The sequence below is a fragment of the Rattus norvegicus genome, chromosome 4 (genome assembly GCF_021556685.1).
Source record: "Rattus norvegicus strain SHRSP/BbbUtx chromosome 4, alternate assembly SHRSP_T2T, whole genome shotgun sequence".
Taxonomy (NCBI): Eukaryota; Metazoa; Chordata; class Mammalia; order Rodentia; family Muridae; genus Rattus; species Rattus norvegicus.
The window spans coordinates 173,322,127-173,339,141 of record NC_141537.1 but is presented as its reverse complement, the minus strand read 5'-3'; the positions used below and the strand labels follow the sequence as shown (position 1 = coordinate 173,339,141).

General features: G+C 39.8%; 1 protein-coding gene across 10 annotated transcripts in view; it reads left to right on the top strand.

Annotated features, from left to right (window-relative positions):
- Positions 1-12,156, top strand: part of Lmo3 (LIM domain only 3) — a 63,036-nt gene extending 50,880 nt beyond the window's left edge. For 9 of the 10 annotated variants that reach the window (XM_087658526.1, XM_087658527.1, XM_087658525.1 and 6 more), the window contains one exon: positions 10,601-12,156. In XM_087658526.1, the coding sequence (XP_087514652.1) occupies positions 10,601-10,706 (106 nt within the window). In that variant the 3' untranslated portion in view covers positions 10,707-12,156. The remainder of the gene's footprint in view (positions 1-10,600) is intronic. The other variant, NM_001399648.1, reaches the window with a different exon arrangement.
- Positions 12,157-17,015: the final 4,859 nt, after the last annotated feature.

Sequence of the window (17,015 nt, the reverse complement as noted above, 5' to 3'; positions counted from 1 at the left end):
CTGTCCTTTGACCTCTGTGCATGCACACACGTGCAGACACACACGCAAACCAATACATAGGCTCACATGCACACATGCATACACCTCATACTCATATTCACATTCATTCACACACAATCACACACACCAATACACACATTCACTGAGACATGCGTGCGCACAAACACAAACACAAACACACACACTTTCATATACACATGTACATGCACATGCACTCATACACAAACACACATGTTTGTACACGTGCATACACAAACACACAAACACATATACACACATACACACACCTTATACTCATATTCACATGTACACAAACACACATACCAATACACACACTCGCTGATACACACGTGCACATGCAAGCACACAAACACATACACATTCCTCATACTCATATTCACATGCACACAATACACACACCAATATACACACTCACTGATACACAGTCATGCATTCACAAACACACAAACATATACACACACTTTCATACACACATATACATATGCACACACTCATACACACATACACACAAACACACGTTTGTTCACATGTACACACAAACATACCTCTACCTTTTTACTGTCGTGCAATTCTTTTAGAGACAAGGAGTTGGTGACAGGAAGGTAGCTTTCACCTTATTGTCTTTCTAGCTTCTGCATCTTGACTCCTTATCTGAATTCTGAACATGGTCTCTGTATACTCTTAGCTAACACCAGTCTCTTCGCAGCGGAGCCACAGGTATCTAATAATTAAACAATCACCAGCTTCAGAAAGGCAGCAATGGAAATACTATTGCATAACATTTGAGATGTAAATACATAAAATATCCAATTAAAAAAAGAAGCCTATAAACCTGAATTGTACTCTAGGCTCTACCACAAACCGAATGTCCAGTCTTAAGCTAACAGCATCATCTCTCTGGATCCAGTTTCCTCATTTGTGACACATGATTAGACAGTTTCAAAACTGTTTCAACTAAAACTATCATAAATACTTCACCTATTCCTTTATCAAATATTATACTCTTCACTGGGAGTTATTCAATGGCTCTACCTTTTCCATAAGTGATGCAGATGTTACAATATTGTAAGTGTGCCTGCCAGTTGGGGCCAGGAATGGGGGTGCACACCTTTTATCCCGGTTCCTGAGGGGTAGAAGAAAGCAGATCTAGGTGAGTTCAAGATGACCCATTTACATAGCAAGTTCCAGGAGAGCCGGTGCCATGGTGAGAGCCTGTCTCAATGAGCAAGCAAACATGGCGAAACGATGAATATCAAAACCACGGTGTTCAAAATTCAAAGACCCTTGCTAAGAGTTCAAGAACATATAGTACCTGTGAGAAAAGGTGACACATAGTGTGTCACCACTTAAAATTTCTTCACATTCTCAACTCACGTAGCATTCTCTGAAAAGTCCTATTTGATTCTGTCCCCTCATGGAGCCCCATGAAATAATAGGATAGGATATGTTCATGGCAAGAACAGATTCAAATTCTGGACCCAACGTGTCTTAGCTACTTTATTAGGGTTGTGATTTTCAATATGTTACTTTGTCTAAATTCCTGCAGTTTCTATATCAACAAAATGGAAAACCAGATACCTGTCTTACAAAGTATGTAAGTTGAATAAAATACTTTTCAATAGATCCAGGGTAGATTTTCAAAAAGTCTTGCCTTCTATATGTATAATTTTCCCTGTTCAAATTATAACCCAATGACTTGGTATTTCTATAAGATCTATACCGCTATGGAGTCTCTTGCCAAATATAGGTGTTTAGAATATTGCCTGCTATAACTTACTATATTGCATTTACCTTCACAATAACCTAGGCACCATCTTGTATCTTGCTTCTTCCCAGTAAATGTTTTAGGTCAACAAAGGTTTAAGTCAGTTTAAGATGACACTTAGCCAACAATAAATGAGAAAATTCCCATGTCATTTTTTTTTGAAAAATACAGATATACAAGCACAAACACCCCCACATCCATCCAGACACACATACGTGCATGGAAACGTGTATATGCACATGTTTTAAAGGTGTGTTAGCTGTAATGTTAGAACACATCTGTTCATGTCACAGGTTGATTCACTTACGGCAGCAGCATTGACGACTATCTTTAAACGAGCATCTTGTTTACCTGTTCTACTTAGGAACACTTTCATATTTATAGAAGAAGAGTTCAAAGTGAGAAAGAGCACTAGCCTTCACTATTCTAAACTAAAATAGTATGTTAGTCTATAGCCAGTTGTGATTTTTTTATGTATACATGACAAATTATGTATAACTTCTCTATATTATACAGATATTTAAACAGATTTATAAAAGTAGCAATGGCACTCTTCCACAGGACTGCAAATGCCTATAATCTCGACATTCAGAAGCTGGAGGCAGGAGGATAGAGTTAGTTGCAAGCCTGAGGTACACAGTAACACTCTTGTCTAAAAAGAGTAGTAGTAGTAGTAGTAGTAGTAGTAGTAGTAGTAGTAGTAGTAGTAGTAGTAACAGGAATAAATCATTAGGTTGGGAAGGGTTTGAAAGGTAGGAATGCATCTGGGATGGAGACTTAAAGATTGTGGTGAGTAGGATATAAGCACACAGAATGAATTTAAAAAATTCTTTGTTAAACAGTCTAACAGGAAAGTATCTTAGTGTGTGATATTTGAACTCTTTCATTTAATCTCTATTATGTATCTTTTTACCTGATGAAATCTCTTTTAAGACATGTTAAGCTATTTTGCATCCCATTGACCAAGTATTAAGTCAGCATTGTGTGGTCTGATGCTTTTGTTATTTCTACAGTGTACTTTGTATCATTGATGAAACACTGACTCTCTAGGCAAAAAAAAAAAAAAAAAAAAAAAGAAAAAGCTCAACTCTGTGTCAGGATGAGTTCACGGGAGTGTAATTAGTTAGGAAAAGAGCACAACAATGAGAAAGCATCAGATAAATGTTGACCAAGTGATCTTTATAGAAGCTATACCCATTACTCTCACAGGAAATTTGCTCAGATCTCACCATTGCCCTAACACGGGGGCTTATTATTTAGAAAGAAATTCCCATCACCTTCAGAGACGAAAGCTGCCACCTGATTATAATTTTTAGTTGGTGTTTTTGTGCTGACTTGTAGCCCTTCCGAGTTTGCTCCTCCGGGGAACTGTTTATGCCCTGTGTCCATTTTTCCACTAGGGCAGGCTTCCATATTTTATCCACCTTCTTCACTGAAAAGGAACGCATCCTAAAAGTGCTAAAGTCAGCCTAAGTCCCATTATGATGCAAAGTAATTGAAGGTGGTTAATGCTATTTACTGATCATAGATCAGATTTATTCCATTGTGGAAATAAAAAGTTACACTCACAATTAAGTCCACTGCTCGGTAGAACTCAGTCAAGTAAGACAAATACTCCTAAATTTTGACTCCGGAAACTGCTCAGATTCTTAATGCTGCAAAACACTACTGCAACCTCATTACAAAAGCACCTAATACGTTTCTATGCTCGCTTCATTTATTACCTGCCGTAAAGGGGCTGCATATCTTTAGCACTGGTTATGCACAATTAGCACTTGGTGATTGTCTTGTCACTGTGGTCCTTACGAGACAAACCTCCTCAGCGCAGGAAGTCAGCTAATCTTCATCAGTCAAGCAGAGCACTCAGACGTGGTCACCTGAATACACAAGGGTTTCAGGATAGAATATGCTCCTCTTCCACTGACATTTGCTTTGGAGACGCATCCAACATGGCCACCTCCTGACAAAGGCTATGACAAAGCCTTGTCATCTTTCTCAGAGAGATGGGAGGGAAAGATCCTTCATGGACATTTCCCCCAAAGCAAACTTCATTCACATTTCAAATTATGGGATTACAGAAATGTATTAATTTTATTCAATGCTCATCTTAAATTTTGTTTCTGAATATGTATTTATGTATGGGTTTATTTATCTTTAGAGTCCAGGAGATTGAACCCAGAGACTTGTATATTCTCGACAGGCATTGTACCATGGAAATATGCCCATAGCCCTCTTCCCTTCTTCTCCAATGAGACAGGGAACACTAAGTTTTCCAGTTTAGCTATGAAATCCCTCTATAGCACATGTTGGCCTTGAACTTAGGATCCTGCTGTCTTAATCCCCTGAGTAGTAGGCATAACAAGGCTGCTGTGCATGGCCCAGACACAGCACCCATATAAAACCAGACAAGTGGTTCCACACCTGTAATCTCGGTGCTGTGAAAGTAGGTAAGACAGATCCATGGCGTTCTCTGGTTCACCAGTGTAGCTGAGTGTGTGAACTGCATTTCAGTGGAAGGCTCAAAAAGGGAAAGAAGGACCAGTGAGGTGACTGCATGGAGAAGACACAAGAATCAGAGTATGAGAGTTGGGGATTTAGCTCAGTGGTAGAGCGCTTGCCTAGCAAGCGCAAGGCCCTGGGTTCGGTTCCCAGCTCCGAAAAAAAGAAAAAGAAAAAAAAAAGAATCAGAGTATGATCATTTAAATCCATACTGTGGAAGGGAAGAACTACTCTCTCAAGATGTTCTCTGGTCCCCACATACGCTGTGGTATTTGCACTTTACACCTGTGCCCCCTAAAAAAGAAAAACAAAATTATAGAAAGGATTTCCAAATCTTGTTCCATGAAATTGAAAGAACATCCCCCAAATTTCTTGATAATAATAATAACAATAAATAATAATAAGAGTACTGTAGGAACCCAATGTTTACTTCCAAACTCCGTACATATTTGTGTATGAGAACATGAATACTTGCACATGCACACAAATTAATATGCATGCACATGATTGTGCACATGCATGAATACACACATGCACATGCTTGTACACATGCATATACCACAGATAAAGCTATAAAGCAGTAATAATAACATGAGCACATCTATGTCTTTTCAGGCAAAGCATGGTTAAAAATGTAGATCCCGTATTTAAACTACAAATGTCTCCCTTTAAAAAAAAGAAGGCTGAGTTAAAATCATTTTAGAACTTATTTTATAATAATTTAATTTTCGTTTGGAATTAAAAAAATCTCTACAATACATTAATTTCTTAAAGGCTGAAAAGTTCTACCACAGAAAATTAAATAACGACTTTGGAAGAAAAAGAAAAAACTAATCAGCGTGTTTGTAGTGAAATATCCCCCAATATATAAAAAGGATAATAAAAACATGTCATTTTTTCTTTTTGTGATATTTACTTTGAAAACACTTACATGTGCTAATGTTCTGGTACGGGTGAATTCAGGGCATGGTCAGAGGTTGGAGAACAGCCTGTGGGAGTTGCCTCTCTTCCTCCTACCCTGTACACCCAGGGAATCAAACTCAGGCTGGCAGCAAGCACATTGGCTCAGAGCTGAGCCTCTGACTCAACATTTTCTTTTCCATTTCACGGACCAAAACAATGGTAGGCCCTGTGGAAGTTCAAGTGAATAAAATCTAGATTCTTTGAGAAACTCAATGAGTTCAGCACTCTGGGGGAGACAAGATACAGAGATCCGCCGAATAGCCTAATCTACTTGGTTAGATCTACGCTGAGGGAAGAGCGATCCATTTTTCAGGTTCAGGGAAATACCTTGGGGCTGATGTGTTGAGTTTTCAGGAAAGAGTTCCTAGGTTACTGGTTGGCCCTGAAAACATATATACACATGGCATTGTACAGACACAGCAGATTTCCGAAAAATGTAAGTACTCTGCCCAAGGTAGGAAATGGTCAACTCAAGATTTTGGTGAAGCACGTCAGGGTTTTATTCTCTGGAGCAAACCAATTTCACGAGAGTATTTCGTTTTCTGACTGAGAGTATGCAAGTATAACCAGTTCCTGCAGGGCTGAGGTAAAGTTGACTTTGAGTGATTTATCGCAGGATCTGGGATATGCATAGCATTCCTTGGTGCTGAAGGGATGGTAAGGTATGCAATGTGTGCAATGCCAATTGGGCTGTCAACAGGGAAAGACAGGAAATTTGCTCATGATTGTACAGACCAGGAGACTGCCTCTTGCTGAATACTGCTGTACTGAGCGCTCTGCTCCTTACTGATTGAATGCTGAGTGGGAAAGGAGAGGTGACGGAAATATGTACCAGATCTCCCCCCTTTTTTTTAAACTATTATAAAACCAGAAAATAGTTATGATTGGACATCTCTGATCTTAGAGAAATAAAATCGACTAGGTTAACTTTCTCATTTCTTCAAACGCATATTGCAAATGGAGGCATCTTAGGACAGAGTTTGATACCCTGCTCTGACCGGAAGGTGGAAAGTTTCAAGAGGTCATGATAATGTTTAAAATGCATCATGTGGGATTTTCAAAGAAAATAAAATAAAATAAAAAGGAAGACAGCTCTAAGATCCCTATTTTAGAACAAAAGGATATTGATTACAATTCATTCTTATGCTTCTCAGGACTCAAAAACTGTATGAAGTAAGCTAGACTCATCCTCAGCTGGAACTTAACTGTATTCTTAATTTCAACATATGAATATTAGATTACTTAATAACCTAATTGCATTTTTCTTCTTAAGTAATTTATGAATAAGAATGAAGCTAATAGAGCTGACCAATACCACAAACAATTAGCACTAAATTACAAGGAAGATGATGAATGTTTGTGCACAAGTTTTAGGCAGACCTTTTAATACACTTACAGCATGTTTTTTAGCAATCATCATGTTCAAAATGTTTTTTTTTCCACTAATGTTGAACCTCATAAGACGCAGGTTATATTAGAAATTAGCCTTTCCTAACAGAATTACAGTTAATGCTTCTTTTGTTGAACATTTAATACCTACATTGTTACTCTAATTTTTCACATCTACATATGTGAGCATAGATACATGTTTGAGATGGAGAGTGAATGTGTGTGTGCATGTATGCATGCATCTTTATGCAAGAACACTTGTGTGTGGATGTGTGGATGGATATACGTGTAAAAGTACAGGTAGAGAGCAGAGACTGACAGTCAGTGTCTTTTACAGTCATGTTCCCTCCACTATATTTTTTCAGACAAATCTTTCAGTGCACCTTAAGCCCATCAGTTCAGTAAAAGAGACTCCCAGCAAGCCTCAGGGATTCCCTTGTCTCTCCTGGGGTTAAACATGGCCATGAGGGACTATTTACATGCTGTGGTTTGAACTAAGATCCTTTTTCTAGTGTGGCAAGCACTTACCATCCAACAGCCCCTATATGGGACAATAATGACCTTAACTGAATGGCCATAGTCTTCTAACCACAGCTGCCAACACTGCCTACACTGTTTTGTAAGTTAGGTGTGGCTGTGACACTTTTTAAACCACGTTCTATATAATGTTTACCTTTATAGGTGGATTGAAATGTACATAAAATATATTTTGCCAGGTGTTAAGAAGTTAGTTATGAAACATCTAAGAAGGAAATATTTTAATGTACAGTTGCTCATTTTTGGATTTACTCACTTCTCTGTACCAGTATAGGATATGTCAGATATGTCCCATCTAAGGCTTACCATAAATGCACAAGGGAGTGCAATAATCTGACTTGTCCCTACAACAGCAGCATCCAGCAGGCTGAGGCATGGTGAATTCGTAAGAGTAAGGCCGTGGCGGGCTTTCCAGTGGCCCGAAGACTGGGTTTCAGCCTAAGCAGCAGAAGGATTCTCTATTTCAAGAAAAAAAAAAACCTGATAAACAAACAAACTTATCTTCACTCCTCACATTTCGCTGACCTGGATGAAAGAACAGGTCAGGGATCCACACAGAGCAAAGGAGCTTCAGTTCACCATATGCGTTCAAGCTGTGGGAACCCTGGCAGGTGTTGGGCGTTCTTGTAGGAGCCCAGGGTATACTGACTTACTAGGTTGGATGCAAGGAACGAGTTTGACCATGTGTGCTTTGTTTCTGAGTACGTTCTAGAAGGTGACAGTTTTATACACATTCTAAACATCACCACACATATGGGGTTTCCATTCCTCACCAAATCCTACAGATGGAGTGACTAATGATGTAGAATGAGGGAAGCTGGAGCTTCATCCTCTTGGCCACCAGCGGAAGGCTGGAGTCTGCATCCTACCTGCAGCCTATCCTTTCCCTCTACTTTCCATGGTGAACTCTCTCCAGTTGCATCCTGTGTCTTCGTCTCTCTTACAGAGAACTCAAGTATGAAAACAGTGGCATGTGCCCATGCCTGCACGGGCATACGCCCATGTGTGTATGTGTGCATCAGGTGTATGACAGGAGCAAAACATGAAGCCAGGTCCCCAGGATGGCTGCTTCTATCTCTTGCTCACTGTGACAACCCTGGCCTAAGTCACTTACAAAAGAAAATATTCTGACTTACAGGACTCTGAGCAGAGAATGGCAGGGTACCGTTGGAAAGGGTTCTATGGCATATTCCCATCTCTGTATAGGCTGGCTAACAGAATTTAGGTGCCTGAAAAGAAATTAAACAAAAGTTAGAGATAAGGAACACTGAAAAATATTTCCGGATAAATTGCCTTGCAGGAAAACCAACACACTAACAGCAAAAACAGGAGGGCTTTATTACACGCATTTATTCAGATATAATATTTTATTATTAACGAGCTAAAATTAATTTCAACAGTAATATAAACTGATGGTCCGGAACCCTAATTAAATATGTTGTAAATGCTATCTCACTTAATTTTACATAAAAGATAAAAGTCAAATTTGGGCTCCTATGCATTATCCAAATAAAGGAGAAATATTTTCATTGATGCAAAATGTTTTCATGGTCACAATAGCTACATAAACCAATTTATTAAACATTGCTGTTTAAATGTAATATTTGAAGCCCGCAGGCTAAAGCTAGGGGGGAAAAAGGAAATAAAAATATATTCAAAGTCCCAAACTCAAATGTGCATCTTGTCCAGTAGGTGCGCTGCAAACAAATCCAGGATTTCACGAACAGAGCTGAGCGTCTACTTTAAACCAACATCAGCAGCAGGCAGTAATCCCGGGGAAAAAAGCAAATTCCACAAATAAAACAGACCAATTTTCCTTTAAGAGGAGAGCTAATTCTTTTCAATCTACTTTTTTTATTACACTATTTCCCCTCCATCTACTTAGCCGGTATAAGGATAAATTTCCAAAGCTGCGGGGATGGAAAATAAATAGATTCACTGTTTGTCTAGAATTCCAATCTTTGCAGATGTAAATCAGCCCGAGTGCCCCTCATTTAAACCTTCAACTTCACGGAGCATTAAAGGGTGGCTTCCACTACACAGTTTAATCCAGCCACTAAGATTTCTGCCAGAGAATTGACTGTCTGATAAAGAACGACCACCACTAAAGGTCACATGGGTCAGCCTCGATAATTACAAAGAGTCGTTCTCACTCCACACTACTAAACACTGCTGTTTGAACATTCCATTGTTACAAGTGTGTGTGTGTGTGTGTGTGTGTGTGTGTGTGTGTGTGTGTGTGTGTGTGTATAGTGTATATATAGAGAGAGAGAAGAGAGGGGAGAGAGAGAGAGAGAAGAGGAGAGGAGAGAGAGAGAAGAGGAGAGGAGAGAGAGAGGAGAGAGAGAGGAGAGAGAGAGAGAGAGAGAGAGAGAGAGAAGAGAAGAGAAGAGAAGAGAAGAGAAGAGAAGAGAAGAGAAGAGAAGAGAAGAGAAGAGAAGAGAAGAGATGAGATATCTGGCCAGAGTTACTTTATTGCTAAATGCACTGGAAACTGCACAAGCATTCGTTTCTGACCTTAATTGTGTCCGTAGAGTTACCCACTGGGAAGCTATATAAAAAGAGTACTTATTAAAAACATTACAGTCTTGCACTTTAAACAATGCTTTATAAACTAAAATGTATAATTAGCTGCTGGGAGAGGGTTTTATTTATCACATCAATATTAAGAGGCAGATCCAGGTTGCTCTCTTTGGTTTAATGAGGAGCTTTCCAGGTAGTGACATCTACCATTTCATAACTAGGGAAATCTGTCGCAGAGGAAGATAGCTCAGGCTTGGGGTTACACTTGCCTCTTTCAATGGACAGCAGTTCCAAACTAGTAAAACTGAGTCATGTCCAATAACAGAGTTGAAGGGAGCCTGAAATAGAAAACATTAAAGTGGGCGATTTCCCAATTCTTTGGGTCACCGTAGAGCCTTTTGTGTTTTACTCTTTAAGTGGACAAAGGACCAGCGATATAAACATTCATGTTTCTGAATTGATGTCATTTTTATTGCATATTTTTTATTTATTTACATTTCAAATGTTACCCCCTTTATTTTTTTAATTTTACTTTACTGAGGGCTTTTATGGATCAAGTATTTTCTTCTTGCCAATGTGGGTTAGGAAAAGAAAAGCAGAGAAGGGAGGAAAGGAGAAATATCAATATTGGTGCTGAAAATGTTTACCTTGCCGACCAATAAATACTATCTCTCTCTCTCTCTCTCTCTCTCTCTATATATATATATATATATATATATGTATATATATATATATATATACATACATATATATATATAGTGAACTTTAAACATATGCAAGTATGAAGCAGTGAAATAAAACAATTTTAACTTTCATGATGAACGTAACTTCCCACAACAGTCTTTTGGATTTTAGTGACCTGAGCACTCCTTACTTATTTATCTATTTATCTTATGCTTTCAGATTTTGTGTCGGAGACAAATTTTTCTTAAAGAACAATATGATTCTCTGCCAGACAGACTACGAGGAAGGCCTAATGAAAGAAGGTTACGCACCCCAGGTCCGCTGATCCCGCAACATCACCCCTAACAACGCAAAGCACTCCATCCTTTTATCCGTTGTGCTCACGTGTATATAAGAACCGACACAGGAACCTACAAAATAGGGTAGCGATAGAGCGGCAGAATGGCCGTGTGGAAGAGAAGGCGGACTGCATCTGTATGTAGTGAAATGGCCCCAGTCCAAGAGTTGAATGTTCATTATTAAAGAGAGAGAAAGGAATGTATATATTGCGGGATTTTTTTGCTTGCTTATTTGTTTCTGTGTCACTTGGCATGAGATGTTTATTTTGGACTACTGTATATAACGTATTGTAAATCCGAAGCACAAATGTAATACAGTTTTATTGTGTTACCATTTGTGTTTGGTTTGCTTCTTTGTAATGTTGCATTTGGTACAATCAGTGTCTAAACTTACCGTACGCTTATGCTTTCTGTGTCTACCAGCTACTTTCGACGGGCTGTACCTTTCTAGTCAGACCTGAGGAGCAAGCCTCAAGGGTGACACACAGAGGAAGCAAGCCTATCAACGTTAGAGAGACAGAAATAAATGACTAGACACACAGCAGTCAGTGACATCCGCTTCTTACGGCTACTACACTTTGCTGTATCCGTGTTCTCATCAGAACCCCCTATTTTCAGGGGGCTAAAGATCAGCTTTAAAAAAAAATGATAACGATTTCATCTTAAAGCACTTTCATTTTATGCCAACGTGAAAAGTGCCATTTTTAGTGACTTTAAAGCTTAGCGATGCCCCTTCGATATCCTTTACTGTGCCCCTTTCCTTCGCTAGAGATTTACTACGTTTTCTTTTCCCCGGTCACACACCCTACGTGAACTAGTGCCTTTGGGTAGCATGTAAACAATTTCCAAAGGGTTATTCTAAATGAGAAAGGTATTACCACGATTATGACATAATATAAACAATTTTCAACAATCTCGTATAAGTGTTGTCCAGATTTCTCCCTAGGAGACAAGGGCTTTGTGTCTATCTATGGTCAGTGATCTGACGGCCCAGAACAGACTTGAGGGTGTACCTCCTGAAATCGGGATACTGCACACTGAGATCCTAATGGCCGAGTCACACGGGGATCTGCTCACAGCCTCGGAACTGTTGGTACAGAAGCAGAGAAGAAGTTGAGAACTGCCTGGTGATTGTGTATTCTGCCTGGCATTTACTCTCATCTTTAAAACACTTTGAATTTGCTATGTCACACTTTCTCGGCCCCTCGCGTTCACCGCCATCTTCCAACTCAGATTATGTAACACTTGGGCTAAAATCTATCCACCTTTTTTTTTAAAAATTATATTAATTATTGTTTTGTTTTGATTTTTAATGGTGAAGTGTTCCCCCTTATTTAAATGATAGCTGATGAAGAAGAATGTTCTAGAAACAGAAACTGTGGGAAATGATTACTTACATTGCAATTAAGGAAATAAAACCAAGAATATGGCTCCCTCTTCTGCTCATACTCTGTTCATTTCGCATTCTGCGGAGAAACCGATTCGCCACAAACCCACTCCATACGGGCACCATGCACCATATTTGCTCCCAAGAAGAGTCAACGCTGTGGGCTTCCTTAGTTTGTTCTCCATCACTGTACAGGAAACATCTCCCACTGTCACTTGTGTTACACATGTCCCCTGCCAATGGTGATTAAATGCTATACCACATTCTGGGTCTGGGGCCAAAACCGAAACTGACAGCAATGCTGGCGTGGCTCTGGGTCATCGTGAAGCGTGAGTTTATTAGGAAAAGGCATGAGGATCTTGCTGTTACCTTCTGTGGAAAAAGTTCATTGTTAAGAGTGGGAGCGTCCCACGTGCCCCCAAATTCGAGGTAGAATAAAGAATTGAAAAGCTCTCCATTTGTGGCCCAGGAGGCAATTCTCATTGCTCTCTCAGCCCCACAAGTTTGTTCTGTGATGAGCTGTGAGGGCTTAGCTTAGAATACACAAAACCAAAAATTGATAAGGAGGAGACACTGTGAGAGAAGGGGGAATGCAAACAGGAAGCAGTTTCTGAAACACAGCCCTGCCAGCTCCTCTTAACGGCTATTGAAGGTTTGCGTGAAGCTTATCCATATATTTTTCAAATGCTCTTCAGTTTTTTTCCACCAAAATGGGTTTTCACGTTACCTATCACAAACTTGCCTTAGTTTTTGAAAAGCTGTTCAACTATCCTTGCCTTCCCCAAACCAAACAGGATCAACACCGCTTTGGCTTAATCTGGGGGGACATTGTTCACCTGGATTAAAGGCTAAAGCCTTGATCTTTTTTGATTATCTTTAATCTCCATGAAATTGAGGACCAAGAAACGGTAATTTTCCAGCATGTGTTGTCCATGGGAAAATGAGAACTTAACTTCCCTTCCTAAACCTCAATCCCAACAAGCAAGAGGAAGCCGCATCAGCTGCTCCCTCCAATGAGATCGCTGAAGGTCCCTGAAGGCGGAGGCTCTCTGCCATTTTAGTTTTGTGAGAAAGGAGTAAAAATGTCCAAACTGAAGGTGGCAGTGGCTGGCTGTGATTTTCATGCCCTTCCATGTATTTATAGTGATCTTGCTGGAAGCGTCTACGTTGCCGTCAGCAAATTTCAAATTCTCTATAACATGAATTAAAACCCAAACCTCCACTACATGCCGTCCTCAAGGAAGACACGTGGCGCCCTAGTTGAAAGAGGGAGGTGGAAAGGGAATGAATCCCTGGTAAGACACCCAGCCACAGACAGTTCTTTTTTTAACTCTCACGTTAGGCAGATTGCCCTTTGAATCGTCACTTAAACCATCTCGCGGAAACGATGCAGGCCAAACACGCTTAGCGTTCACTTGAGTGAGTTGCAAAAACAATCCGCATGTTTATTGTAATAGGCCATTAACACAGAATACAATTTAAGCAAAAGCCTTTCGATCATTACTTTTTCTTAAAAAATGCCATTATACATGGTTTTTTTTAATGTGTTTTTTTTTTTTTAAACCCAATTCAAGGCTATATGAAACAAAGGATTGATGTAGTCACTACTTCATGCGGACTTTGCCTACTGTGTGTCAGGCCCTGCCTTGTGCACTTCGTTACCTAGCGTACCGCGACACAGGGAGCTGGAACTCTGGTATCCCGTCCTTTAAACGTGTCTTCCTGAGTGCTGGCATCAACTTAGCCATTATGAGCACACAAATATGAACCTCTTATTCTAACATCTCGGCATGTCATTGGTGTGAAAGCCTCAGAAAATATCTCAAGTAATCGATGTGTTCAGAGAATTATCTCACCCAAATTACTCATTAACTCAATAGCGCATAATAAAAAAAGAACATCAATTAATTAATGAGTCACCCTCAGATTGCTTTGATTACTACCGAGCTCGGTTGAAACAGTGGTTATGAATGGAGCTATCTCTCCTTATTCATTGTTTGCAATTGGACCATTATTTGGCTGAAACCAGTTTCATATTTAGCACATGCCTGTAGGTAATTGTGTGATTAGTATCATAAATGACGAATTGTGAGAGCCTGCTTCTCCTCGTAAGACCTGGGGAAGAGTAAAGAGCGTTCATTTTCGGTACAGCGTCCTTTGAAGCCAGGCTCTTAGAAGGATGCTATCTTTCTGAAAATGCAGTTTTGCATCTGTAATGAAGATTTAGGGTCTCCATACTGCACGGTGTCCAGGCTAGCTCTTAAAGACACTCACAAGTGAGTCTTACAAGGCGTTTGCACATATGGGATTTAATTTCAATAATAACTCCATCTGACTAATAAATGTATGTGCACCCAATACAGATTTAGAAATGTTTTCCAGTGCCTTTATGAGATGGGTCAAGGTGTATTCTTGATAACAAAAAAACGAAGAGAAGAAGGGATTTAAAAAAATAACCAACTGAATATGCTACAAAGTCGCAAACAAAACTTTCTTGGTAAATGCTATTCCAGTATGATTATAGAATAATTACAACAGTTCCCCTAGGTAAGTGAGAAACATCTGTTGGTAACACATAGCAGGTGCTAACAGTTACACATACTGAACTTTTAAAAAATGTTTTTAATTAAAAGAATCTTGTTTTGTGAAAGGAGGGAAAAAATGTTAGATTCCAAGATATGCCCACTTTAAGCATCCAGATCACGTTATGCACAGAACTATAAGGCCTGAGTCGCCTGCATCATCTCTGGTTTTCTATTTGGCTCAGATCACTGCAATCAGAACCGAGCTATAATTCATCACACTTTTTTTTCACACAGTTGGTATTCTGTATTCTGGTCCAAGGAGTTACGTACTCATGAAATTGGTATGGCAGAGCTGATAAAAGGATATTTGGGTTTTATGGACAACGTGGCTGCCATTAGCTCAGCCAGATTGAGTGTGCACAGTACAAAGAGAGGAGCCAAAGGCATCGGGAACCAGGGAACAAGTCCATTTATGATACGCAATGTTGTCTTAGGACGCCATTGAAGAGCTCTCAATCAAAGAACCATTTACTGAGCAACAGCATCAACCAGATGGCTTTCCGCAACCTCCAGCTGTGTGGCATAAATACCATGATGCTAGTTTTAATGATTTTTTTCAATATTTGTTCATTTATTACTATGAGATTGGTTCTTTCTGTGTTACCCAGGCATGCAAATACTTGGTGCCACACCCAGATTTACTCAGTCAACAAACGAGATGAGCCAGAGGTCTGAACTGAGGCCCCAAGGCTTACACAGTTTCTGGATGTTGACTCCTTGACTAGTGTCACTTTCCGGGTGGAAGCTGCTATTTTATTGCTATCATTACTACATTTGCAGCCTCTAGAAGTAACCAAGAGCTCCCAAGTACATGAGCAAAATTTTCAAATATTCCAGAGTTCATGTTGTCATTAAGGGAAAGTGTAGAAGCTTGGGTCTATAGCTCAGTTGGGAGAATGATTGTCCAGTGTGCACCAAGTTTTGGATCAATTGTCAGAACTACATAGACAGGCCATGGTGGTACACACCTGCAACCTTAGCACTCTGGGTGGATATAAAGTATCACAACTTCCACAAAGTATCAGGAATCATGAGTCGTCATTGGTTACATGGTAAATTTGAGTCTATCCTGGGCTATATGAGACTATGACACTAAAAACCCCAAAAGAATAGGGAGTACAGACAGAAAAAGAGGAAGAAGAGGAAGAGGAGGGAGGAGGAGACAGGAGAAAGGAGGAGAAGGGATGGGAGGGTGAGGAGAAGTGAGGAAGAGGAGGAGGGGAAGAGGAGGAGGGGAGGAGGAAGAAGAGGAGGTGGAGGAGGAGGAGATGGAGGAGGATGAGGAAGAGGAAGAAGAGAAGAAGAAGAAGAAGAGGAGAAGAAGAAGAAGAAGAAGAAGAAGAAGAAGAAGAAGAAGAAGAAGAAGAAGAAGAAGAAGAAGAAGAAGAAGAAGAAGAAGAAAAAGAAAAGATTTAGAACAAGAATCATCGTATTTTTCCAAGTAACTGTCTCTTTGGAAATTTTTTTCAGAAAGCATATGAAGGCTTTTGTTTGAATATGTAGAGACCCCACATCAAAAACAGAGGGCCACTTAGCAGAGCATTATTGAGAGCAAGAGGGCAGTCTAGGTCAAGTGTAAGTGTTGAAAGAAGGCAGCTACTTGGTGTACTCAGATAGACCTGCTACAGTAAAATGTAACTAGCTCAGTTTGAGAAAGTTTAAAAACTAGTTGTGTCTATACCAATATTTGATGCCTTAGGGTCCTTTGCAGCAGGATAAGAGGTGATAGTGATGTTCTCTGGAATAGCAATGTGAGTCAAGCTAGGTTTGAACCACAGAAGCTCTAAGGATGCTGCGTCCAGGTTGATGCCAAGGAGCTAAGGATATTGTCTCAGAATTGCAAAAGCAAACCATAAAGAATCAATAGACAGCATAGTGGATTGTTACTCATTTCCCAGAGAAAAGACCTTACTCAAATATCCATATTACTACAGAGAAAACCCTGATGAGGAACTCCTTTCCACCATACCAAGCGCTTGCTGCCTGCCACCCCTACACTCATGCCCACACAGTGGAGTCACTTTGAACCTGTCAGTCATGTGGTAGATTTACTGGTCCTATTAGGAGCTTGAGCTTCATGAGTATTCCATGGTTGTGGCATAAGACTTTAAACTGAAGAGATTAGAGCTTTGATAGTCATGGAGAAACATGATTAAATGGGTTTGCATAGTTTACAAAACTAGAGAGAGATGGCTCCATGGTTCATATCACTTACTTCTCTTGTAGATGACTCAGAGAGTAGCTGAGAAACACCAACAGCACCAGTTCCAGAGAATCTGATACTCTTCTAGCCTTCATGGGCTCTTGAAGGAAAGCGGTAGACA